Source organism: Conger conger, chromosome 14 (assembly GCF_963514075.1).
Source record: "Conger conger chromosome 14, fConCon1.1, whole genome shotgun sequence".
NCBI lineage: Eukaryota > Metazoa > Chordata > Actinopteri > Anguilliformes > Congridae > Conger > Conger conger.
In genome coordinates, this window is record NC_083773.1 from 5,101,136 (window position 1) to 5,127,375 (window position 26,240).

The 26,240-nt window shown below is 50.0% G+C and overlaps 2 protein-coding genes across 3 annotated transcripts in view; both read left to right on the plus strand.

Moving 5' to 3' along the window:
- The window catches only part of kdm5ba (lysine demethylase 5Ba), a 29,620-nt gene extending 12,573 nt beyond the window's left edge, over window positions 1–17,047 (plus strand). The window contains exons 8-28 of the mRNA XM_061219805.1: window positions 1–46; window positions 562–681; window positions 966–1,124; window positions 1,390–1,571; window positions 3,064–3,226; window positions 3,768–3,887; window positions 4,791–4,985; window positions 5,942–6,123; window positions 6,754–6,878; window positions 7,458–7,608; window positions 7,839–7,953; window positions 8,574–8,750; window positions 8,955–9,133; window positions 10,057–10,195; window positions 10,632–10,811; window positions 11,024–11,173; window positions 12,085–12,585; window positions 12,843–12,948; window positions 13,562–13,731; window positions 14,995–15,267; window positions 15,981–17,047. The exon at window positions 1–46 is cut by the window's left edge and continues 113 nt beyond it. Coding sequence (XP_061075789.1) covers window positions 1–46; window positions 562–681; window positions 966–1,124; window positions 1,390–1,571; window positions 3,064–3,226; window positions 3,768–3,887; window positions 4,791–4,985; window positions 5,942–6,123; window positions 6,754–6,878; window positions 7,458–7,608; window positions 7,839–7,953; window positions 8,574–8,750; window positions 8,955–9,133; window positions 10,057–10,195; window positions 10,632–10,811; window positions 11,024–11,173; window positions 12,085–12,585; window positions 12,843–12,948; window positions 13,562–13,731; window positions 14,995–15,267; window positions 15,981–16,115 — 3,568 coding nt within the window. The 3' untranslated portion in view covers window positions 16,116–17,047. The remainder of the gene's footprint in view (window positions 47–561; window positions 682–965; window positions 1,125–1,389; window positions 1,572–3,063; window positions 3,227–3,767; window positions 3,888–4,790; window positions 4,986–5,941; window positions 6,124–6,753; window positions 6,879–7,457; window positions 7,609–7,838; window positions 7,954–8,573; window positions 8,751–8,954; window positions 9,134–10,056; window positions 10,196–10,631; window positions 10,812–11,023; window positions 11,174–12,084; window positions 12,586–12,842; window positions 12,949–13,561; window positions 13,732–14,994; window positions 15,268–15,980) is intronic.
- A 1,518-nt stretch (window positions 17,048–18,565) lies between these two features.
- Window positions 18,566–26,075, plus strand: shisa4 (shisa family member 4). 2 transcript variants are annotated; one of them, XR_009704823.1, is made up of 6 exons: window positions 18,566–18,794; window positions 20,843–21,020; window positions 21,323–21,456; window positions 22,576–22,743; window positions 23,856–24,032; window positions 25,527–26,075. XR_009704823.1 is itself a non-coding variant. In XM_061220124.1 (5 exons), the coding sequence occupies exons 1-5, from the start codon at window positions 18,737–18,739 to the stop codon at window positions 23,894–23,896; spliced, it is 579 nt and encodes a 192-aa protein (XP_061076108.1). In that variant the 5' UTR covers window positions 18,566–18,736; the 3' UTR covers window positions 23,897–26,075. The 2 variants fall into 2 exon arrangements, 1 of the variants encoding a protein (XP_061076108.1); XM_061220124.1 differs by having other exon boundaries at window positions 23,856–26,075.
- Window positions 26,076–26,240: the final 165 nt, after the last annotated feature.

Sequence of the window (26,240 nt, forward strand, 5' to 3'; positions counted from 1 at the left end):
CGACGTTCCCAAGGGAGACTGGAGATGCCCCCAGTGTCTGACTCAGGTACACACTCACGCGCACACACACACACACACACACACACACACACACACACCTACGCACCCACCCCCAGTGTCTGACTCAGGTACACACTCACACACACACACACACACACACACACACACTCCCTCTCTCACACACACGCACCCCCAGTGTCTGACTCAGGTACACACACACACACACACACACACGCGCACACATACCCTCTCACACCGGGGTCCTCTGGAGAGCGACACGCATACACAAAGGAAAAGCACAAACACCTTATTTTATGTATAACTCTTAAACATGGTGTGTGCATTTACACATTTGCAAGGTCTTGAAGAAGTGAAGGTTCTGAGGCAATCCCAAAACCTATTCTAGGCTGGTGTTGTTGGGACTATGATGTGCATAATTTATGTTTGCAGTGGGGGCTTAACCGCGTTCAGCTCTTTCTGGGGTGTTCATGAGCTGTATTGTAACCGGAATATCCGAATATGTCCGGATATTGATGTGACCGTGAATGTTTCTCTCTCCAGGAGTGCAGTAAGACCACGGTGGCCTTTGGCTTTGAGCAGGCGTACAAAGACTACTCTCTGCGTGCGTTTGGAGACATGGCCGACTCATTCAAGTCCGACTACTTTAACATGCCAGTTCACGTGAGTATAGCCCAATGTGTGGAATATGGAGGTGCTGAAATCAAATTCTTTATTTTGGGGTATCCTGATATAAGTTATGTTTTTGTCTCTGTGTTGTTTGTTTGCTTGTGTGTGCCTGTGTGTGTGCCTGTGTGTGTGCCTGTGTGTGTGCTTGTGTGTGTGCCTGTGTGTGTGCCTGTGCGTGTGCGCGCGCGTGCGTGCGTGCGTGCGCGTGCGTGTGCGTGTGTGCCTGTGTGTATGCTTGTGTGTGCGTGCGTGTGCTTGTGCGCACTCCTCTCCCTCAGATGGTTCCCACAGAGCTAGTTGAGAAGGAGTTCTGGCGGTTGGTCAGCACCATAGAAGAAGACGTCACAGTGGAGTACGGGGCAGACATCGCCTCCAGGGATTTTGGCAGTGGCTTCCCCATCAGAAACGGGAGGTTCAAGGTGGCCCCCGAGGACGAGGTGAGCCAAGGAGGGGGGGCTCCCCAAATATTACCCCAGTCTGGTACCACTGTCTCAATTACTCTCAAATGAGTGGATATATTTATTTCATTACTTCAACTCTTAACGTTGTAAGAATGTCATAACATTGACCGAACAATACCCGTAACATTGTGTGAATGTTATAACATTGACGGAAAACACTCCCGTAACGTTGTGAGAATGTTATAACGCTGAGAGAACGTGCGCCGTAACGTCGCGGGAACGTTTCCCGTGCGCTCCGCAGGCCTATCTGAGCTGCGGCTGGAACCTGAACAACCTGCCGGTGATGGAGGCGTCGGTGCTGACACACGTCTCGGCGGACATCTGTGGCATGAAGCGGCCCTGGCTGTATGTGGGCATGTGCTTCTCCTCCTTCTGCTGGCACATCGAGGACCACTGGAGCTACTCCATCAACTTCCTGCACTGGTACGGTGGCCTGGGGGTGCCATAAAGCACGGTCACCAAAGTCAATGTGAATCTGAACGCTTATAAACCCAAACAGTTACCCCGAAGCACTGGAACGGTGGCCTGGGGGTGCCTTAAAGCATGGTCACCAAAGTCAATGTGAATCTGAACACTTCCAAACCTAATCAGTTACCCCAAAGCACTAATATTGCCCCATATTCTTACATTTTTATATTCTGTTTTCTTGTTAACTTGTTTTGCTGCCAAACAGACATACTTACATTTTATGGGGAATTGGACATATTCATAGTTTGACTAACAGATTATTTTCCTGTATCTGTTATCAGAACCTGGAATTTTGCTATCAGAAAGGCAGCCTGGCATAAAGTGACGACAGTCAGGCTGTCAGTAAAGACTAAAGCTGGGGTGTGATTTCACTCAGTAAAGACTAAAGCTGGAGTGTGATTTCACTCAGTAAAGACTAAAGCTGGGGTGTGATTTCACTCAGTAAAGACTAAAGCTGGAGTGTGATTTCACTCAGTAAAGACTAAAGCTGGGGTGTGATTTCACTCAGTAAAGACTAAAGCTGGAGTGTGATTTCACTCAGTAAAGACTAAAGCTGGGGTGTGATTTCACTCAGTAAAGACTAAAGCTGGGGTGTGATTTCACTCAGTAAAGACTAAAGCTGGAGTGTGATTTCACTCAGTAAAGACTAAAGCTGGAGTGTGATTTCACTCAGTAAAGACTAAAGCTGGGGTGTGATTTCACTCAGTAAAGACTAAAGCTGGAGTGTGATTTCACTCAGTAAAGACTAAAGCTGGGGTGTGATTTCACTCAGTAAAGACTAAAGCTGGAGTGTGATTTCACTCAGTAAAGACTAAAGCTGGGGTGTGATTTCACTCAGTAAAGACTAAAGCTGGGGTGTGATTTCACTCAGTAAAGACTAAAGCTGGAGTGTGATTTCACTCAGTAAAGACTAAAGCTGGGGTGTGATTTCACTCAGTAAAGACTAAAGCTGGAGTGTGATTTCACTCAGTAAAGACTAAAGCTGGAGTGTGATTTCACTCAGTAAAGACTAAAGCTGGGGTGTGATTTCACTCAGTAAAGACTAAAGCTGGGGTGTGATTTCACTCAGTAAAGACTAAAGCTGGAGTGTGATTTCACTCAGTAAAGACTCTAATGCTGTAGTGTGTTTTCACTCAGTAATGACTAAAGCTGGAGTGTGTTTTCACTCAGTAATGACTAAAGTTGGAGTGTGTTTTCACTCAGTAAAGACTCTGATGCTGTAGTGTGATTTCACTCAGTAAAGACTAAAGTTGGAGTGTGATTTCACTCAGTAAAGACTAAAGCTGGAGTGTGATTTCACTCAGTAAAGACTCTGATGCTGTAGTGTGTTTTCACTCAGTAAAGACTCTGATGCTGTAGTGTGTTTTTACGCAGTAAAGACTCTGATGCTGGAGTGTGTTTTCACTCAGTAAAGACTCTGAAGCTGTAGTGTGTTTTGTGTCCACAGGGGGGAGCCGAAGACGTGGTACGGGGCTCCTGGCTTCGCGGCCGATCGGCTGGAGGAGGTGATGAAGAGGCTGACTCCTGAGCTCTTCCTCTCGCAGCCCGACCTGCTGCACCAGCTGGTCACCATCATGAACCCCAACACCCTCATGGAGCACGGCGTGCCGGTACGCCTTAGGCCCTGCCCCTTTCTGCTCTGCTCCAATCACCACGCTACCTCTGCTTTAGGCCCTGCCCCTTTCTGCTCTGCTCTAATCACCATGTTGCCATCACCTTAGGCCCTGCCCCTTTCTGCTCTGCTCCAATCACCATGCTGCCATTCCCTTAGGCCCAGCCCCTTTCTCCTCTGCTCCAATCACCATGCTGCCCTCGCCTTAGGCCCTGCCCCTTTCTGCTCTGCTCCAATCACCACGGTGCCTGTCCTTTTGCTGCAGAGTTCATGCTGTGTAAAATATTGATGTTTTGTTGTGGAACCGTTGGCGAGGCCGTGATTAAATGTGTGCCTTTGCCCACTGGTCTTCGGGGCCACTGACTGCTTGTGTCACTGGCCCCTCACGACTATACTTCATGGATTGCTTAGTGAACACTCATATACTCAGCTTGGATACATTTGTTGGGTTTGGCGTGCTGCATAGTTTTATTTTTTAATTCTGTAATCTCCCTCCTCCCTCTACCTGCAAACCCCCCCCCCCCCCCCACACCCATCAGATTTATCGGACCAATCAGTGCGCAGGAGAGTTTGTCATCACCTTCCCGAGAGCCTATCACAGCGGGTTCAACCAGGGCTTCAACTTTGCCGAGGCGGTGAACTTCTGCACCGTGGACTGGGTGAGTGGACCGGCTTGGCTCTGGCTCCTGGGAAACACAGAATGAATCAGAAACGGACCGCAGTGGAGAGTGAGGTTGAAATAACTGTAAACTGATCTGTAGCTCTTTTTAAAGTGCCCTGGACACGGGCTAAGTGAGCACATATTACATTACATTCATTTGGCGGACAATTTATTCCAAGGAAACCTTACAATAAGTGCACAACGAAGGTCATTGTAATACTACAGAACAGGTCGGATAAGGTGTAATTCACGTGTCAAGTGTCAGTTATCCATAGCCATAACCGTCAATGGTCTTATGGTAAATATAGGCGTAAGTCGATAAAGTATTGGCATGGCATAACGTGAGGAATGATTATGAATTATTGTAGAGAACTTCAACATCAAGATGGAGACACAAGTGCTGGTTGAAGACACAAATCAATTTAAAGGGCTAGAATATCAGGATACAAGTGAGACACAAGTGATGCTAGGTTTGGGGTAGTCCTGCAAGAGGATATTGTGTTGGAGCTAGTCAAGATCCAGTCTGCAGGGATGCATTTTCCGACCATGGTGGAAGCTCTTTTAGGAATGGGGAGGTCGTTCCACCACTGGCTCACTCACACAGGCAGCAGGAAGTGCAAGGCACCATATTGTAAAAGAAGATCAAGAGGTAGCAATGTTTTTCTGAGGGGGAGGGTCTTGTTCTGTGGTTTTGCTGAGGGAGTTTCTCGTTCTGTGGTTTTGCTGAGGGAGGTTCTCGTTCTGTGGTTTTGCTGAGGGAGGTTCTCGTTCTGTGGTTTTGCTGAGGGAGGTTCTCGTTCTGTGGTTTTGCTGAGGGAGGTTCTCGTTCTGTGGTTTTGCTGAGGGAGGTTCTCGTTCTGTGGTTTTGCTGAGGGAGGCTCTTGCTCTCTGGTTTTGTCAGATGCCCCTGGGTCGGCAGTGTGTGGACCACTACCGGATGCTGAACAGGTACTGCGTGTTCTCCCACGACGAGCTCATCTGTAAGATGGCCGCCCAGGCGGGCTCGCTGGACGTGGTGCTGGCGTCGGCCGTGCAGAAGGACATGGCGGTGATGATCCGGGAGGAGAGGGAGCTGCGCGAGGGAGTGCGCAAACTGGTGAGCGCCCCCTGCTGGCCGGTCCTCCTCAGACGGCATGCAGGGCTCTGGCCCTGCAGCTGCTCACCTCTAACTGCAGAACTACAGTTCTCACTTTTCATGAATGTGTTTAACTGCTGACTAGTGTTACCGGCTCTAGGTAACAAAGAAAACGGCAGGAGAGACTTCGCAACTGTTTCACATTTAGGGTTTAATTACGTGAAAACATATGTATTTCAAACTGATCTCAAACGCAAAAGACAAAGCAAAGCTCCCGCCGCTTCTCTGGAAGGCCAGGCCCACTTTATGTCCTCGGCTGGGACACGCCCCGCACGCTCCAGGAACACACAGGACCAGGCCTACAAGACACCAGAGCAGAAATAAGCAACATAATGCAGAATAAGGCTGAGAGGCCCAAGTGGCCGTAACACTAGTGTATTTATGTGTAGTGTAGATATGCATTGCTTCCTATAACTCCAGTCCTGAAGGGCCGCAGTGTCTGCTATAACTTGTCTGGGAGCTCTCTCAGCCAAATCTGAGGGAGGTTTGAATCAGGTTACTGTGGTTACCTGAGGTTATACTGTGGACAAGTTAAGGTTTTTTTATTTAATTTATTTATTTATTTAAAAAAATATTTTTTTTTGGACAAATCAGGCTAGTCCGTTAGAATTACTGGCCCGATTGGGCAAGCGACAGATCAATGAACTGGCCCAAACCAGTCACATAGTGGCCTGCTGGAAGGAAGGCACTCCTTATTGTTGAGCACTGTTTACACGTGTCGTTAGTGATTAAAGTAACTGGAATCTAAGATTCAGTACACTGACCTGAAAGATTAGTGCAGTGAATGTAAGCTTATATACACATTGTTATCTGTATGTACACGCAAGAAGATTGTTCTCTCAGTCCTGGGCTGGTGTTGTTGGCTTTGGCTTCCACACGTGTTTGCTCTGGAGTTTAATCTCTGTAACCCCCCGCAGGGCGTGGCCCGTAGCCGGCGGGCGGAGTATGACCTCCTCCCGGACGAGGAGAGGCAGTGCTCCAGCTGCAGGACCACCTGCTACCTGTCCGCCCTCACCTGTCCCTGCAGCCCCGGGGCCATGGTGTGTCTGCACCACGCCCAGGACCTGTGCCCCTGCCCCGTGTCTCAGTACACCCTGCAGTGAGTACTCTGACCCTGTGCCCCTGTACCGCCCCCCTGTGCCCCTTCCCCGTCCCCCAGTACACCCTGTGGGGGGTAACCGCGCCCCTGTGCCTCAGCCCAGCTGGGATTCAGCTCCTCTGCTTTTTTTTTTTTTTAACCCACCGGGTTTGGTTTTTTAAATTCATAATGTGGGCTAACAAAGTGAACTGCAGTGAAAAGCTTCAAGTTGAGTTCTCTTAGCAGACCGAGGGGGGGGTGTGGAAATGGAAATTCGGACAGCAGACGTCATCTTTTGCAATCGTTCAGCGTTGTCACAGGCTACACACTACTGCACATAGCCGCAAAACCATGAACAAACATACCGTAGCTTTTAGGTCAACTGAACATTCAGTACACTTTAGTGGAAGGAAATGGCAAGCCTCGGTGGCCTGTTCTCATCGTTATGTTATGTTTATGCTAAAAGCTGGACCACTTTGTTGGGGGATGCTGATTATCTTCAGCTGAACCAGGTACTCATGTGTTTGTTTTTGCCAAAAGCTGCAACTGTTCGGGGCCTGGGGTTGTGCAACTCTGCTGTAGTCCTGCTGATTTAGTGGTGAATTAATGTGGAAAGAACTCATTTTGTTTTTACTGCCCCCCCCCCCACAGTTACAGGTTCACCCTGGATGAGCTGTACCCCATGATGAACGCCATTCGCCAGCGGGCTGAGTCCTACGACCAATGGGCTTCAGACGTGACCGACTGCCTGGGGGCCAAGCTGGATAAGAAGAGAAGTGAGCGATCCTCCCGTCCGTCTGTCTGTCCATCCGTCTGTCTGTCTGTCCATCTGTCTGTCCATCCGTCTGTCTGTCCATCCGTCCTTTCTGTAGCTTCAGCTTCAGAGCACAGCATGCTGGTCTTGTGGCATTTGCATACGGCATATAAAGGCCACACTGAGTTTACTTTAGCCTTAGCCTTAGCATTCAGTGATGCCTTTTGCACTGTTTGAGGGGGCTACTGAAGGCATTAACCCCTGAGCAACCTAACCCCCAGACCCTGGTGGGCATAAGTCAGTTTTATCTAACCTCTGTGGACTGAGCTTCTCTAAGTCTGATGAGTAAATATGTATTTTCTCTTATACCTAAAATGTCATTGTGATATTTAATCAGTTTACCAGTTACAACTCAGCTGTGGATCTTGTATGTTTTATACTCCTGGGTTTATTATTCATTATTTTTGGTGTTGGCTCGTTGCTATAGTCGCTGTGCTGTTGGATATTACTGCTGGTGCAGGTTATCGTGAGCACCCGTGTGAGCAGAGCCAGAGCCTGATCTCAGGAATTCTGACATTCCGGCCCTTTTTCCCCCGGATAGGTCTGGCGGAATTCCGCACTCTGATCCAGGAGTCGGAGGCCAAGGCGTTCCCGGATAACGACCTGCTGCGGCACCTTCGCCTGGTGACGCAGGACGCGGAGAAATGCGCCTCGGTCGCCCAGCAGCTGCTGAACGGGAGGAGGCAGACCAGGTGAGCACGTTAGCTATAGCCACAACGTCCATGGTGAACGCGTTAGCCATCGCCACAACATCCATGGTGTGCGTGCTAGCCATCGCCACACGTCCACGTTGACCGTGTTAGCCGTCGCCACAACGTCCACGCCATCAACGCAACATCCACACCATGACCAACGGCAAGTGAAGCTTATGCGTGCAGGAACAGGAAGTGATGCGTTTCCTAACAGGAAGTTTTCCCCCCAGGTCTCGCTGCGGTGGGGGGCGGTCCCAGAACCAGCTGACGGCGGAGGAGCTCCGGTGTTTCGTGCGGCAGCTGTACAACCTGCCCTGTTCCCTTCGCCAAGCCCCCCTGCTGAAGGTACCGGGGCCCCTGGGGGTCTGAACCAACACCCTACCGTGTGCCGGGCAGAGTGTAGATCCCATTGGCTGTCCCCTGCAGATTTTCTGCTGTTTTTAAAACCATGGTACAGGTGCTGTACCTCTGCAGGGGATTAGATAAAGGAACACATTATTTGCTGTTTCCTGGGGATACACTTTCAACACGACAACACAACATGGCTTCCGCCAGCCATATTCTTTTCCCAGCATTTCAACATTGCTGATTAACAGCCTTTGGGCCTGAGTTTCAGAGTATGCAATCATGTGAGGGGTAGATGCATCACAATGACACCAGAACCAGAAATGGGGTGAAGTGAGACCTATAAGCAATGCAAAACCCCATCCCGGGAGTGAATCGGCGCTGATGTGTCTCTGTGTGTCTCTGTGTGTCTCTGTGTGTCTCTGTGTGTCTGTGTGTGTGTGTGTCTGTGTGTGTGTCTGTGTGTGTGTCTGTGTGTGTGTCTGTGTGTGTGTCTGTGTGTGTGTGTGTGTGTGTCTGTGTGTCTCTGTGTGTGTGTCTCTGTGTCTCTCTCTGTCTCTGTCTCTGTGTGTCTGTGTGTGTGTGTGTGTTCCTGTATCTGTCCATTCCTCCGTCCCCAGGAGCTGCTGGGGCGTGTGGAGGACTTCCAGCAGCACAGTGAGCAGGCCCTGGCGGAGCAGGAGCCCAGCGCGGCCGAGCTGCAGGGCCTGGTGGAGCTGGGCTCTGAGCTGGCCCTGGAGCTCCCGGAGCTGCCCCTGCTGAGGGAGAGGCTGGCCCAGGCCCGCTGGCTGGAGCAAGCCCTCCAGGCCCCTGCTCGTCCCCAGACCCTCCAGGCCCCCGCCCGTCCCCAGGCCCTGTCCCCCGCCCGGCCCCAGGCCCTGTCCCCCGCCCGGCCCCAGGCCCTGTCCCCCGCCCGTCCCCAGACCCTCCAGACCCCCGCCCGGCCCCAGGCCCTGACCCCCGCCCGGCCCCAGGCCCTCCAGACCCCCGCCCGGCCCCAGGCCCTCCAGACCCCCGCCCGGCCCCAGACCCTGTCCCTGCACACCATGCGTCGCCTCATCGACCAGGGGGTGGGCCTCGCTCCGCACCCCTCCGTGGAGCGCGCCATGGCCCGCCTGCAGGAGCTGCTCACCGTGTCCGAGCACTGGGAGGAGCGCGCCCACGGCCTGCTCAGAGCCAGGTGAGTTTACCTGTGACCACGCCCTGTGACCACACCCTGCTCAGAGCCAGGTGAGTTTACCTGTGACCACACCCTGCTCGGAGCCAGGTGAGTTTACCTGTGACCACACCCTGCTCAGAGCCAGGTGAGTTTACCTGTGACCACACCCTGTGACCACGCCCTGCTCAGAGCCAGGTGAGTTTACCTGTGACCACACTTGTCCATATTAAACAAATTGAGTATTTGTATTGGATTCAAATAATCTTCTGCGTTTAACTTAATGTGGTGCATTGGAGCGAATGATCCCAAAAGTGTCGACCTCGCCCATCTGCTCCTCCTTACAGGCTCAAATGCGCCAGGCAAGATCAATAGAGCACAGAAAAGTATTTGAACCCAGGTCTGCTCACAACTGTATTTAGCATTGGTGTGAGTGTAGCGGGCGGCACGGATGGTGCAGTGGGTAGCACTGCCGCCTCACAGCAAGGAGGTCCTGGGCTCGAATCCCCGTCGGCCGGGGCCTCTCTGTGCGGAGTTTGCATGTTCTCCCCGTGTCTGCGTGGGTTTCCTCCGGGTACTCCGGTTTCCTCCCACAGTCCAAAGACATGCAGGTTAGGCTGATTGGAGAGTCTAAATTGCCCATAGGTATGAGTGTGTGAGTGAATGGTGTGTGTGCCCTGTGATGGACTGGCGACCTGTCCAGGGTGTATTCCTGCCTTTCGCCCAATGTATGCTGGGATAGGCTCCAGCCCCCCTGCGACCCTGATCAGGATAAGCGGGTTCAGATAATGGATGGATGGATGGATGGATGGTGAGTGTAGCGTAGCCACTACCTGTTAGCAGCCTAGCGCTGTGGTAGTGCACCCCAGCCTGTGGGACGTTGGCCCAGTTTGAGGTGGTGCTCCTCAGCCGCGGTGTGCTGACCGCGGGGCCCCTGTGTCCCTCAGGCCCCGACACGGTGTGGACACCCTGGCTGCGGCCCTCCGTGACGCCGAGGGGGTCCCTGCTCACCTGCCCACCTGCCTGCTGCTCCGCGACGCCCTCCGCAAGGCCCAGGACTGGCTGCAGGACGCCGAGTCACTGCAGGTCAGAGGTCACCTGTGTGTGTGTGTGTGTGTGTGTGTGAGACTCTTTTCATAAGCAGGTTTAGAGTTTAAACCCTTTAAGGTGTGAATATGTTGAGTTCTATTCACATTCTAATGCTGATCTTGCAGCCAATCAGCACAGACGTGTTCTGTGCTCTCTGCGTCTTTCCCGTTTGGCAGCCGTTTCTATCGGCATGATGCTACGTTTTCAAACCGCTGTTCTTGCCATCTTGGAACGGACGTCAGTGAAGTTCTAGAACAGTGACTCATCCTCAAAGTGTTAATGTCAACACTCCAGTGTGAAGTGGTGTTGCTAGGCAACAGCCTTGTGTTCTCTAGAACGTTGTGTGAGTGAGCTTGAATTCACTCTGTCTCTGTCTCTGTCTCTGTCTCTGTCTCTGTCTCTGTCTCTGTCTCTGTCTCTGTCTCTGGTCCAGCTGGGCGGACGGATTCCCGTGCTGGACGCCCTCTCGGACCTGGTGTCGCGGGCCAGGGCGATCCCGGTGCAGCTGGGCCCCCTGTCTCGCCTCGAGGGCCTGGTTTCCGAGGTCCAGGCCTGGAGGGAGAGCGCTGCCACCACCTTCCTGAAGAAGGGCTCCCCCTACAGCCTGCTGGAGGTACTGCACGGCATGCCTCATCTAAAGCTGTGTGTGCTGTGTGCACGCGTGCATATACTGATCACTGTGCACATTTGAAATTAAATGAAGCCATGTAAATTAAGCCGTGTGTCTGTGTGTCTGTGTGTCTGTGTCTGTGTGTGTGTGTGTGTCTATTTCTGTGTCTGTGCCTGTCTGTGCGTGTGCGTGTGCGCGTGTGTGTGTGTGCTCAGGTGCTGTGTCCGCTGTATGAGGAGGGCACCGGCGCTCAGAGGGGCCGGCCCAGGAAGCTGAAGGACGGGGCGGCGGGCGGGAGGAGGAAGTGTGGGAGGCTGGGCGACGTGGAGAGAGCGCTGTGTGAGAGCCAGGACTCCGCCTCCGCTGTGAGTACCGCCCCCCGCTCCCCAGAGTACCGCCCGCCTCTCTGACCACACTCCCAAAGTACCGCCCATCTCTCTGACCACACCCCTAAAGTACCGCCCATCGATCTGACCACACCCCCAAAGTACCGCCCATCTCTCTGACCACACCCCCTGAAGTACCTCCCATCTCTCTGACCACGCCCCCACAGTACCGCCCATCTCTCTGACCACGCCCCCACCGCACCGCCCATCTCTCTGACCACACCCCCAAAGTACCGCCCACCTCCCTCTGACCACACCCCCAGAGTACCGCCCACCCTCTGACCCCACCCCCAAAGTACTGCCCACCTCTCTGACCACCCCCCTGAAGTACCGCCCGTCGATCTGACCACACCCCCAACGTACCGCCCACCTCCCTCTGACCACCCCCCTGAAGTACCGCCCATCGATCTGACCACACCCCCAAAGTACCGCCCACCTCCCTCTGACCACCCCCCCAAAGTACCGCCCATCGATCTGACCACACCCCCAAAGTACCGCTTGCCTCTCTGACCACACCCCCAAAGTACCGCTTGCCTCTCTGGCCACACCCCCAAAGTACCGCCCATCTCTCTGACCACACCCCCAAAGTACCGCCCATCTCTCTGACCACACCCCCTGAAGTACCGCTTGCCTCTGGCCACACCCCCAAAGTACCGCCTCCTCTCTGGGACATTATTAATATCAAACATTTTCTTTTCTTTTATAAGTGCTGTAAATAAAATCGCTGAGATTGTTCAAATGACCAAATTGCTTATCCATATCTAGGAAGAATTGAATACATTCTTAATATGAACTTGGGTTTCTCATTGTAGGCATTGTTGAATTCCTCATTGATATTATACCTGGGTATGACTAATAATCCGCTTTCTGTGCAAACCGTCCCTCCCCAGATGGCCACTCTCGCCGAGGTCCGGCTGAAGGAGACGGCGGCCATTTTGTCCCTCAGAGCCGCCAACGAGTCCAAGCTGGCCTCGGCGGGGGAGGGCGCGCCCCCCGGCGTGTGCGTGTGCGGGGGCGCCCCCGGTGGAGCCATGCGGCAGTGCGAGCTGTGTCGCGACGCCTTCCACCTGGGCTGCGTGGAGGAGCCGGAGGAGACGGAGGAGCCCGGGGAGCCGGGCAGCGCGGCGGAGACCGCGGAGGACCGGGGGGTCCAGGCCTGGCTGTGCCCCCGCTGCCTCCGCTCCCTGCGGCCCCCCCTGGACAGGCTGCTCCCCCTGCTGGCCTCGCTGCAGCGGCTGCGGGTTCACGTCCCCGAGGGCCACGCCCTGCGCTACCTCATCCAGCGCACGGCCGCCTGGCAGCACCGCCTGCAGCTGGCCTCCGCCTGCTGGAGACTGCCGGTACTGCAGGAGAGACCCCGCCAAGCGCACACTGCACAGCGCCACGGGAAGGTGAGTGCTCTTTACACACGCACACACACACACCTCACACACCACTCTCACGCACACACACACACACACCTCAGCACTCCACCACGGGAAAGTGAGTGCTCTTCTCTCACACACACACACACACACACACACACACACACATACACCTCACACACATACACCTCACACACCACTCACACACACATTGAACCTGTATTGTCCCTGTATGTGTTGTATATGGGCTGCTCATGTGGTTAATGGTTGCCCTGGTTCTGCAGGCGAAGCCGTGTCCCAGAGCCGTGTCCCGCTCCCCTGATAAACGGGGCTGCGCAGGGCAGTCTCAGGCCCCGTTCCACATGGAGCTGCCCTGCATTCCTCTCCAGGGTCCGTCCTGCGCCGCTTCACTACCTACAGTTAACCCTGCAGTGTGTGTGTGCGTACGCGCATGTGTGTGCGTTTGGGGTTGCAGTTTAGAGAGAGAGAGAGAGAGAGAGAGAGAGAGTGAGTGTGTGTGTGTGTGTGTTCGGGAGTTGCAGGTTTGAGTGTGTGTGTGTTTGGGGGTTGCAGTTTTGAGAGAGAGAGTGAGTGTGTGTTTGTTTGTGTGTGTGTTTGGGGGTTGCAGTTTTGTGTGTGTGTGTGTGTGTGTGTGTCTGTGTTTGGGGGTTGAGGTTTGAGTGAGTGTGTGTGTGTGTTTGGGGTTGCGGGTTTGAGTGTGTGTGTGTTTGGGGGTTGAGGTTTGAGTGAGTGTGTGTGTGTGTGTGTGTGTGTTTGGGGTTGCGGGTTTGAGTGTGTGTGTGTTTGGGGGTTGAGGTTTGAGTGAGTGTGTGTGTGTGTGTGTGTGTGTGTTTGGGGTTGCAGGTTTGAGTGTGTGTGTGTTTGGGGGTTGAGGTTTGAGTGAGTGTGTGTGTGTTTGGGGGTTGAGGTTTGTGTGTGTGTGTGTGTGTGTGTGTGTGTGTGGGGGGTTGAGGTTTGAGTATGTGTGTGTTTGGGGTTGCAGGTTTGAGTCCGGAGCTGGAGGAGCTGATGGTGGAGGGGCTCCTGCTGCAGGTGTCTCTGCCTGAGATCCAGCAGCTGCACCACATCCTGCTGAACAGGCCGTCCTCGCCACGGCCTTCGCCCCGCAAGCAGAGACGCAGCCCCCAGGGGAGGAGTCCAGCACAGAACCAGGTAAAGCACTGCCCTGTCTGACCCCATCCGGCGGGGGGTTACACACATTCTGTGTGTCAGAACATAAACCCCAGCTGTTCGGTCCAAGGAGCCAGAGATGTACAGATCAGCCCAAGAATGGTCATTGCTTCAGCCAGCCAGGGTTCCTCAGGTTCTCCAGGGTTCCTCAGGATGTCATGACTATATTTGTTAAATGTAGTGACTTTGCTCAGTTCATCAGGCAGTATCTACCAGTGAGAGTTTTAATACTGATGTGTTTGTTGCCGGTTTGTGTTGTGCTCTTGCGATGCGGTTTGTTGTGCTCCTGCGACGCAGTTTGTGTTGTGCTCCTGCGACGCAGTTTTTGTTGTGCTCTTGCGACGTGGTTTGTGTTGTGCTGTTTGACACAGTTTGTGTTGTGCTGTTTGACACAGTTTGTCTTGTGCTGTTTGTGACGCAGTTTGTGTTGTGCTGTTTGTGACGTGGTTTGTGTTGTGCTCTTGCGATGCGGTTTGTGTTGTGCTCTTGCGACGCGGTTTGTGTTGTGCTGTTTGACACAGTTTGTGTTGTGCTGTTTGTGACGCGATTTGTGTTGTGCTGTTTGTGACGCGGTTTGTGTTGTGCTCTTGCGACACGGTTTGTGTTGCGCTGTTGCGATGCAGTTTGTTGTGCTGTTTGACACAGTTTGTGTTGTGCTGTTTGTGACGTGGTTTGTGTTGTGCTCTTGCGACATGGTTTGTTTTGTGCTGTTTGTGACGCGGTTTGTGTTGTGCTCTTGCGACGCAGTTTGTGTTGCGCTGTTGCGATGCAGTTTGTTGTGCTGTTTGACACCGTTTGTGTTGTGCTGTTTGTGACGTGGTTTGTGTTGTGCTCTTGCGACATGGTTTGTGTTGTGCTCTTGCGACTCGGTTTGTGTTGTGCTGTTTGACAGTTTGTGTTGTGCTGTTTGTGACGCGGTTTGTGTTGTGCTCTTGCGAAGCAGTTTGTGTTGCGCTGTTGTGATGCAGTTTGTTGTGCTGTTTGACACAGTTTGTGTTGTGCTGTTTGTGACGTGGTTTGTGTTGTGCTCTTGCGACGTGGTTTGTGATGTGCTCTTGCGACACGGTTTGTGTTGTGCTCTTGCGCCGCGGTTTGTGTTGTGCTGTTTGACACAGTTTGTGTTGTGCTGTTTGTGACGCTGTTTGTGACGCGGTTTGTGTTGTGCTCTTGCGCCGCGGTTTGTGTTGTGCTGTTGCGACGCAGTTTGTGTTGTGCTGTTTGTGACGCGGTTTGTGTTGTGTTCAGGACGGGAGCTCCGGTGCGGGCGGGGCAGGCCGGAAGGCCAAACGGCGCCTGGAGCGGCAGAATCGGGCGGACGGGGGCCAGCGGGCCCGGGACAGGACGCCCCAGAAGAAGCCCAAACTGAAGCGGCAGAAGAGCCCGGACGGCAAACCCACGTCACCCTCCCTGCCCCTCGCCCCGCCCCACGCCCCGTCCCCCGCCCCGCTTTCTGACGACTCCGAGGAGGACATGGAGCTCTGTCCGGCGGGGGTGTGCCAGCAGCCAGAGGCAGATGAGGTCAGGATGAAATTAAATGGGCCGCGCTTGATGTAACAGACGGTTGTTTGAGATGATAAAACATGATCTCCCTCAAATATGCTTCCGTAGTGCAGGGATCCTCAAATCTCCCCTTCTCTAGCCATTTGGCTTAATTTACTACATTACATTACATTAATGGCATTTGGCAGACGCTCTTATCCAGAGCGACGTACAGTTGATTAGACAAAGCAGGAGACAGTCCTCCCCTGGAGCAATGCAGGGTTAAGGGCCTTGCTCAAGGGCCCAACGGCTGTGCGGATCTTATTGTAGCTACACCGGGATTAGGACCACCGACCTTGCATGTCCCAGTCAATTACCTTAACCACGATGCTACAGGTCGTCCTGTAACACTACTGGTGTTAAGAAACCCATAGTGCTTTTGACCATATGCATATATAGACTGTAGCGTAGTGGTTAATGTACATGACTGGGACCCGCAAGGTCGATCCCCAGTCTAGCCACAATAAGATCCGCACAGGGCCCTCGAGCAAGGCCCTTAACCCTGCATTGCTCCAGGGGAGGATTGTCTCCTGCTTAGTCTAATCAACTGTACGTCACTCTGGATAAGAGCGTCTGCTGAATACCATTAATGTAATGTAATGTAGACTGGGTCCAGTGTGTTCTGTGAGAGTGTGCTGATGGTGCACTGGGTCCAGTGTGTTGACTGGTGTGTGTGTGTGTGTGTGTTCCAGGTGGACTGGGTGCAGTGCGACGGCGGCTGTAACCAGTGGTTCCACCAGGTGTGTGTGGGCGTGTGCGCAGAGCGGGCGGAGGAGGAGGACTACGTCTGCGTGGGCTGCGCAGCCGAGGAGGCCAGCGGGAGATGAGGCCTCGCTCCCACCGAGCCGGCCGCTGCCTGTCAATCACGCGCACGGAGGGGCGGAGCCTACCCTCCCCACAGGGGTCGAGGGGTCCGGTCCCAGGGCTGGCCCCGGTTCAGTGCGGTTTCCCCTCACGGGGTCTGGCGGGCGAGACTGCTGATTCCAGATCAGTCAAAAGGACTACCATTGACCTTTGACCTTTGCCCTTTTCCTCTCTGTAAAAAGGGTGCTACTTGACCTGTTCACCTCCTGGTTACATTTGTTTTGTTTGGTTATGTATAGTACAGTTGTCCCAAGAGCCCTGGGACTGTAAGCTGTGTGAGGGGCTGTCAATCAAACACCTTAAAGGGGTGAGGGGCCTGTCAATCAAACTCCTTAAAGGGGTGAGGGGCTGTCAATCAAACTCCTTAAAGCGGTGAGATTTCTCCCCTCTCCTCTGGGACTGACCTGATCACCTGACCAGAGAGCAGGAACACCGGGAAACTTTTCTCCAAAAATGCATAAATCTGTGAAATGGACAACAGAAACATGATGGAAGATCACTCTGATGGAAACCCATTGACCACTTTGAACTTCAGGACAATAAGAAATGTTCTTTTTTTTGTGGGTTATTTTATTTATGTAATACCAGAACAAGGCTTTTTTTAGTCTGTGGCATGAAGTTGCTCTGAACGTTGTTATTAGTGATGGTTGAATTACGGAATGCTCACTATTGGTCTAAAAGATTGAAATGATGGACTAGATATATTTTGGACTGAAGGAACTGCTACATCTGTACTTTGGCTTTTTTGTGGGCGCAAGGGGTAGTTTGTGTACAGATGTTGCAGTTTATATTGTGGAATAAAACCCTTTGATCTCATATTAATATTTTTTCCCTTTATTTTTCTCATCTGGATTGAATTGACTGTGCTTTTAATAAAAGGATAGTTCACCCTAAAGATTAGAGTCACTCACTTGTGTTTTTCATACGTTGAAAAATGTCTTTGGACTTGTTGACCTGGCAATGCTGGCATTTGGTTGAGTCTTTTTTCGCAGATCAGTTTAACGGAAAGCTGCAAAATCTCTCATTCCTCAAAAATATCCAAAGTCTGTGGATAAGGAACATTCAGCTAATGGCAAAAAGTCAGAACAAATGTCATAATTTGTGAATAAACGATTTGATGGTTGTATGTCCTGTTGTAGCTACCTCTATACACTTTTTGTATTGTTCTGTTTTCATTATAAATGTGCGAGTGAAGTGACTAATCAGTCAGTGTTATCAGGAGCTGGAAAAAAACCCCAAACCCAAGTACATTACAAACCCATGGATTGTGTAGTTCCACATAAGTCAAAGGTACCAAGTTGCCATAATTCATTACCCTCAATTAAATGGTACATGTTTACAGTTTGCAATGTAATTGACTGCGGACCATGTCATCATTTTCACGGAATTACCAATCACTTCAATCTCGCTTCTCAAGAAGGTATAGGAATGACGAGATTAATTTGGCCTGAATGACTCTCAATACAGTCCCAGGAGCGAGAGAGGGAGAGAGAGAGAACCTCAACTGACGATACGTATTTGTGAAGAAGGGCTCTCAATTGTTCCAGGTCGAATTGTGAATTGTTGGTAGTAAATGGTGTTAATGAGAGTAAGTGCAAGCTTATGAGAAACTCCTCACGCCGAATGAGTACCTGGTGTATATATTCTGTTAAAACAAGTTTTACGGCGTTCGTTTGAGATGGATTTATCATGAAATGGCACTTAAGCCAAAAACGACTGCAGCATGTCTGATGTACTCTATACTACAGTATGTAACAACAGTAGCTTATGTGAGGATCAAATTTTATGGTTACAGCGAGATTATGCACACGATGTTTATAGCCTACATGAAGGTGTGGGTTGGAAATAAAACCTGCAGAGTTTAGCTGCCGAGTTAAGTGCGAGAATTATATAGGCCTATTTATTTTATTCATTTTTCTTAATTTGCTGCATTTAGGAGGAATTGTCATGTTTCAGAAACCAAGTTATTCGCAGGTACGTGTTCGATGTTTTAACAGTTCGGCTATTCTATGGCACGCGCAATCGTGTAACGGCCACTTCTAACAACGTTCACAATTTGTTGTCAAATGTTAGAAAATTGGCGGCGCTTTAGATTTCTCTGTGATGGTAGGTTGCCTACTTAGTCATTTAATTTTAGGAATAATTCAGTTCAGCATTTGTGAAAACGATGGTAAGCCGATTTGAGGAATTTGCCGTTACGCAACCCAAAAATCATTCCAAATATGATTAATTGTTGCCCACTGCATAACGGTGCCTGATTTTCCTATCGCTGTCGGCTGAAAGCGAGTAATCCATAAATCAGCATACTCCTTTAACTGTAGCCGGGTAGACGTGATAGGGATGCGCGTTGGGACTCATCCGACCCTGGACGTGTGGCGTCACGGCCGATGTGTCATTCGACACGGCGTGTGTACCCAGATCACAAGCCCAGCGGTTCCTCACCACGCACTTTTTAAACCAGAGCTTGATTTTCAAACTACGCAGAATTAACGGAAACCGTGCGACGTCGGACAACTTCGCCTATTAATTTCGTCTTTTTTTTTTTTTTTTTTAGCTGGCTGAATAATTATTGTTTGTGTCCGAGATGTTGCTCCTCGCTGCCGCTCTGCCGGTGCTCGCCACGGTTTTCTCCGCTTGTCAGGGTAAGACAAGGCTGCTATAATTTCTTCACGGGCCTCGGCAACATCATACTCATATTAGAGTAACCTATCCAATAGAAGATCAGCAATTAAGATAAACGTTAAAATAGGCTATATACACCAGTCCCATAATATGCTCGACGTGTATTTACAAGACAGGTGTCGGAACAGTGTCATAAAAATGTTTAATATTTGTGCATACACGTGGGAATAGAGGTTAAGTAGGCTAACCTTATCTTCACGCTATTTTGATTTCGTGTTTTCACGACTTACGCAATATCGCTTTTTTATTGCTGTCAGGCTGTTGCTGTAATTTCATAGCTAGCTAACGTTAGCTAGTAGCCTAGTTAAGATAAGGCAAATTATGCAACCCGCAGATAATAATCCCCACGTTTCATCCAGTAGCGTTAATGGCCAATAAAAGCAAATTATTAGCTAGCTATAACCTACATTATCTGTTTTTATCAACATGGAATTATTCAGCTTGGAGTTTCCCTTGAGAACTAAACGAGTCTGTATACTGTTACAGTTAAAACTCGTTAAAAACAACGTTTAAAAAAAAAATTCTGAATGATGTTCCAACCAGTTTATTTTAGTAAGCCTATTGTTTGTTGTGACTCTGACTGTTTTTCTTATTTCTCAGCCTCATAATGGCTTCCTTGACTGTAATTGGCACAACTCTGGTCCTCATGTTGACAGTCTCCATCATGGGCTAAACGACACAGCTAAAATGCACGTCTCTCTATTGCCCGAGTTTGACCAGTGTGCCTCAACACAAGCTGTGTATCGCCTGTTGGAACAGTTATTGTTTGACTGTAATTATATGACTGTGTGAAGTTTTGTTTATGGGAACTGATTGGATTGCCCCTTTAAACCGGGCTCAGAAAATAAACCCATTCATTGGGACCAAGCTGGTGGTTCCGTGAACTATATTTATAGGGCCTCTGCCTGCACTATGAGGGACAGTCAGGAAAGTCAGGGTGTCATTTCCTGCGACTCATCCACCGAACCCTGTTATCTGGGTTTAGCGCACATCTCTTACGCTTCAGTGATTCCGAGTACATGAGCCCCTGAGGTCAGAGTTATAGTAACATTCGTAAAGGTTCGTTACTGGTGACAAGCTCATAACTGTTGTGTCTTAAGGTAACCACCAGAACCACAATTCCAGAGAAGATTTAACATTACATGTCATTTGGCTGACGCTTTTATCCAAAGCGACTTACAGTTAATTAGACTAAGCAGGAGACAATCCTCCCCTGGAGCGATGCTGGGTGAAGGGTCTTGCTCAAGGGCCCAACGGCTGTGCGGATCTTATTGTGGCTAGACTGGGGATCAAATCACCGACCTTGCGGGTCCCAGTCATGGTCCTTAACCACTATGCTACAGGCCGCCCCAAAACCTTTTACCTCTGGCTTTTGTTGTAAATGATTGTGCATTTTCTCCAGGCACAAGCAGGCACAAGGAAGCTGTTGTGGCAGAAGGACAGTCTTATTTATTTCTGGTCGAATTCTGTCTCACTCCCCGTCCAGATAGCCCAGCCATCCAGGACTCTATGCTAACGGGTTTTCCAACCAGCATAATGTGCTCCTACACATCCTAATACTGCCTAAATTATTTTTTATGTGTTGGCACACATTTATTTTCAGGAGCAAATGCTCCTAAAATGGCAGCACTGTAGATCCCTGTCATCAACAGTGTATTATAAAGCTTGTGTATATGGACTCTGTGTGCCTCTCCCACGCTCACCCCTCTTTCACACCAAGGTCTCAGTGTGTACAGAAACTAGTAAACCACACATATGTTGATATGTTGCTCACTGTGTGTGTGTGTGTATGTCTGCGTGTTTGTGTGTGTATGTGTTTGCATGTTTGCGTGTCTGTGTGTCTGTGTTTTGTGTGTGTGCACGTGTGTGTGTGTGTATATGTTTGCATGTCTGCGTGTTTTTGTGTGTATGTGTATTTCTTTGTGTGTGTGTGTATGTGTTTGTGTGTCTGCGTGTGCATGTGCGTGTGGTTGTGTGTCTGTGTCCACCCCCCTCCCTCCTCCCACAGTGAGTGCAAACGAAGACTGTTTGTGGTATGTGGATAAAAATGGCACCTGGCACAACGGCTTCGACTGCCCCCTCATCTCCTTCTGCTGCGGGAACTGCCACCGACGTTACTGCTGCCTGGACCCGCTCAAGATGATCCTCGAGAGAGAGCAGAAGCGCTGCATGCTGTTCCACTTCAGGTGTGTTCAGGTGTTAAAACGCTGCATGCTGTGTCACTTCAGGTGTGTTCAGGTGTAAAAGTGCTGCCTGCTGTTCGGCTCAGGTGTATAATGCTGCATGCTGTTTCAGTTCAGGTGTGTGCAGCTGTAAAACCGCTACTTGCTGTTTCACTTCAGGTGTAAAAAAAAAGCTGCATGCTGTTTCACTTCAGGTGTAAAAAAAGCTGCATGCTGTTTCACTTCAGGTGTAAAAAAAGCTGCATGCTGTTTCAGTTCAGGTGTAAAAACGTGGGGTGTCTGAAACGTCTCTCGTTCCTCCGCAGCCCCACCACCATTGCGGGAATCGCGTCCTCCATCTTGCTGTTTGTGGCCATCATCGCCACCATCGTGTGCTGCTTCATGTGTTCCTGCTGTTACCTGTACCAGCGCCGGCTCCGGGGCAGGTCGCCCTATCAGGGTAAGGTGGGGGGGGGGGGGGGGTCGGCCTATCAGGGTACGGTCGGGGGGGAGTCGGCCTATCAGGGTGAGGTGGGGGAGGCGCCGTCCTATCAGAGTGAGGCTGGTGGGAGGCGGCCTATCAGCATGTGGCAGGAAGCTAATTCCTGACCGTAGAGCACAGTCTGTTTTACTGACTATACTGCTGGGTTCATCAACTCTGGCCCTCAAATCCAAATCCAGCCCTGGTTTTCTTTTCTCCCGGGTGATGGAAGGGAGGGTGGAAAAGTGTCCGTTCTCAGCCCTGGAGGACCGTGAGTTGCCGATCCCTGCTGTGTTACTGAGCGCACTGCTCGGACGATGCACCGCGGAGGTGCATGCGCGTATCTGAGTCGACCGGACCGACAAGATATCCTCACTGTTCCGCAAAACCATATTTCCTGTCTGGTTTCCTGTAATGTTTGCTTTTTTGTTCCAGTGATATTATATATTTTTTTTTGTTGCCAAATTTTTACAAAGTGACAATATTTCTTAGATAGTTTGTACAGATAAGTAATGCAGTTAAATATTATTTTACAGAAACTCAGGAAGGAATGACTAAGTTCTCTGTGATGATCTGCTTGTCCAACATTTGTGAATAAGTGCTCCAGCTTTTGACTAACAGAAAGCTGTTGAGTGTTTTTTGTTCATGACAGCAGTGCTATTCTTTCTAATAGTCTTTATTGCAGAAGTGTTTGTGAGTATTAGTCATGCCAGTGCATCCTACGGTGCAGAATGACCAGGAAAGAAGCCTTGTGTAATCAAAACAATCGTTGTGGCTGTGTCATCATGACAATCGTTGTGGCTGTGTCATCATGACAATCGTTGTGGCTGTGTTATCACGACGATCGGTGTGGCTGTGTTATCACGACGATCGGTGTGGCTGTGTTATCATGACGATCGTTGTGGCTGTGTTATCATGACGATCGTTGTGGCTGTGTTATCACGACAATCGGTGTGGCTGTGTTATCACGACGATCGTTGTGGCTGTGTTATCACGACGATCGTTGTGGCTGTGTTATCATGACGATCGTTGTGGCTGTGTTAGCATGACGATCGTTGTGGCTGTGTTATCATGACGATCGTTGTGGCTGTGTTTCAGCTCAGCAGATTCCCATGGCCAGCTACCCTGTGGACCCCATGTACGACGCCTACGGCAAACCAATCGGGCCGCACCACGTCTACCCCGTGGCCCCTCAGTTCCACCCCGGCATGGCCCAGGGCCCGTACCCCCCCTACCCCCATGTGGACCCTGGGTACCCTCACGGAGGTGAGGGAAAGCTGCTGTGGGCATGTACAGTACTGTGCAGAAGTCTCAGGCACCCTAGACTTATATTATATATTTCTTTCTTTTTTGTGTGTTAGTATAAAAAAACACATTTGAGATTTCGAAGTATTCATTTTCCAAAAGATTTAATTTTACAGAGACATTTTTGTATTTAATTTTAAAAAAGATATTACTGTAAGCAATGGACTACTTTTGACATGAAAACTTGATCAAGGCTGTCTGAGATCAGAAGCAAGGAGCCATCCAAACTCTGCAGAAGAACTGTGGCAAGTTCTACATGCTTGGAACAACGTCCCTGCTGATTGTCTTAGAGAACTGCAGGACAGCGTTGGCTATCTCAGATTAAGTTTTTAACTATTCTGCCAAATTACTAAAATGTATTGTAAAATGTATAGTACGTTTATTTAGTTTGTTTATTTTTTGAAAGAATCTTACCTGTACAGAATGTTATACAGGTGCCTAAGACTTCTGCACAGTACTTTTTATTCCGCCATCCTCCCTGGCTTCCTATAGCACGTGCTACATCACCAGGTGCAAAATGTGTCCCGATGCCCGTGGTTCACCTTGCGGACGCGTAGCGTTCATTTCTGAGAAAGTGCACAGTGAACTCTCTGAATGACCGCAAGCTACGCATGACGGCCATCTTGTGTTCATGTGATTTAAATCAAGTTTCCAGCCTAATGTCTGTTTGTGGGGCAATAAAAAGCAAAAAGGGACTCAGGTCTTTGGGATGCATTTCCACACAAATACATTGAAATCCGTTTGGGAGTGAAATACATTATGCCAGTCACTCCTTCTCTGCATGAACATGTTTGGAAGTGATATAAAATGTTTTAAACATTCAAATGAAAATGTAAAATTGTGACTAAAGGACTGGTTGACGTGGTGCTCCTGGAGTGTGAGGGCGTGAACAAGGCGGTGCTTCAGGAGACCAACGCCCGACTGTTTCAGTTATCGTTTAGAATACTGAGAGCGAGAGAGAGAGAGGAACAGACTAAAGTAGCAGACGTTGCTGGGCCTCCATTTTGAGATGCCCGCTGCAGAGTCGAGCTCCTGTGCGCTGGGTGCTGATTCTCCGTGTCCGTGTTTTACAGCACCGCCCCCCTACTCCCCGCCCCAGTACCCCGGCGCCTGAGGGAGCGGCGGCCGGACGGAGGGAAGAGGCGGAGAGCGGGAGAGAGGGGGGGAGAGAGGGAGGGAGAGAGGGACTGCACGAGGAAGAGGCCACTTTCGCCACACGTTCTGTTGTTTTTCCTCAACCTGTTAACAGAGTAAGTGCTAACCACACCGTTGCTTTGGCTAATGCGGCTGACCTCAAATTGGAGTTTGGCTCGGTTTCCTGGATGCTATTCCCATTTCCTGGATGCTATTCCCGTTACCTGGACGGTATTCCCGTTTCCTGGACAATATTCCCGTTTCCTGGACGATATTCCCATTGACAGTTGTCAACTGTACTGTGATGGCATTTGCCCAGGGAGTGAAGAGGCTTGTCTGTCACGTCAACACAGGTTTTTCCTCACGTATGTCAGGATGACTGGTGTCTATGCACTCACTGACCTTTTAGAACGGGGATAAGCTACCCTTGTTTTATTTCTCTCTCACTCTGTCTCTATCCTTCTCTCTCCCTCTCCCTCCCTCTCCCTCTCTCTCTCTCTCTCTCCCATTCACTCTCTGTCTCTACTTTAATTCTGTCTTCCATAGTTGAAGCTAATATTAACAATCGCTAATATCTGTAGCCAGAAAATGGCTTTGGTAGTACAAAGGCTGTAACAGACCGGGTGACAGAATGATTTTGCAACTTTTTTTGGACTGTACAGTCTTCTTAACAAGTTGGTGTTCATTTTACGATGAAGTACAAACTGTGTCTAACACATGTAAATATCAGTTAAGTTATTTTGGTCATCAGTCTCCATTTGGTTTGAATGACTATGATCCTGTGTGTAATTTAAGAAATAAGATTTCACTTGTCCATATTCTGTAGGTGTTGGATAGACCTTAGATATGCATGAGAGGGTTGTCCTGCATTTTTCAGTGTCCCTATTTATGTTCTATAAGTTACTCAAAAATGTCTTCACTCTTTATTTAGGATCTTCTTTGAATAGTTGGCGCATTACAGGGTTGAAGGTGTGCGTGTGCGCGTTTGCATGTGTGCTGAAGTGTCTGTGCATTTGCGTGTGTGCATGCATGTGTGTGTGTATGCGTGTGTATGTGTGGATGTGTGCATGCATGTGTGTGTCTATGCGTGTGTATGTGTGGATGTGTGCATGCATGTGTGTGTGTATGCGTGTATGTGTGCATGCATGTGTGTGTGTGTGCGTGTGTATGTGTGGATGTGTGCATGCATGTGTGTGTGTATGCGTGTATGTGTGCATGCATGTGTGTGTGCATGTGTGTGTGTGTGCGTGTGTGTATGTGTGGATGTGTGCATGCATGTGTGTGTGTGTGCGTGTGTATGTGTGGATGTGTGCATGCATGTGTGTGTGCATGTGTGTTTTTCCATGCTGTTTGTTGACACACGCTGCCCTGCCGGTGCTCTGGCTGTGCTGTTGTGTGAAGTGAGGGTGTGCCCTCTCCATCTCTGCCTCCCTATGGCACCATTACCCCCCCCTGTATGTCAGGAGGGTTACCGTGGTTACCTACAGCCAATTATAAAACAGATTCAAAAACCAGACTGACTCAATCTCGCCCTGCGTCTGGGACACAACCCCGTGACCCTCTGACCTGTGTGGGTGTATGACTGTGGTGGATCCGCTTGTGCCTTTCAGGTCTGGTCACTGTCCTTATGTGTCCACATCACACGAGCTCGTCTTTGAAGCCCAGTGCGGCCCTGGCTCACGTTCATGGGAAACCAGCGTTTTCCTGTGACATGACAACTTCAACCAGAGTCTATGGACGTTTACATCTACATGTTAATATGAAATACAGAAAGGTGAATCCAGTGCGTTTATCTATTTAACATTTAATGGGTTTCGTGACCGTTCTAATAAAGCTGTTGTTCTCTTTTTCTAAAAATGCTGTAAAATGTTATTTATAGTGTCTACGCGTCACATGCCCTGTAACCTTCCTTGTGTTGCTTTTAATGACCACTTCTGGTTTTATTTCTGTAAACATAATAAATGTCCCAGTATCTGCCCCTCAGGTTCCTGGGACCTGGTGCTTTTACCCTCCAAAAACTACATTACCTTCTCGACAAGGTGTTCCACTCTGTTCTGAAAGACTGCAAAGTGTAATATAACATGACGTCCACATTCAGGTTCAGCAGATCAATAACACTCTCTTTAAACAAATAAAGTAATAAATGGCCTGTTTCTCTATCTCCCAATGTCTACTGTTTTTATTTCTGGATCTCAACGTTCACAGCCGTGTCGCAATGTCACCCTGCGAAGCGATTTTTCTAATTTCAAAACATAGCCACTAGATGTCACCAGAGTTACTTTAGTGACGCAAATAATCTTTCAATATATCTCTTAATAACAAGA

Coding starts and splice junctions, on each gene's coding strand:
- shisa4 (XM_061220124.1), top strand. CDS start 18,737: ATGTTGCTCCTCGCTGCCGCTCTGCCGGTGCTCGCCACGGTTTTCTCC. Junction 18,795..20,842: donor GGTTTTCTCCGCTTGTCAGG/GTAAGACAAGGC, acceptor CTCCTCCCACAG/TGAGTGCAAACGAAGACTGT. Junction 21,457..22,575: donor GGGCAGGTCGCCCTATCAGG/GTAAGGTGGGGG, acceptor GCTGTGTTTCAG/CTCAGCAGATTCCCATGGCC.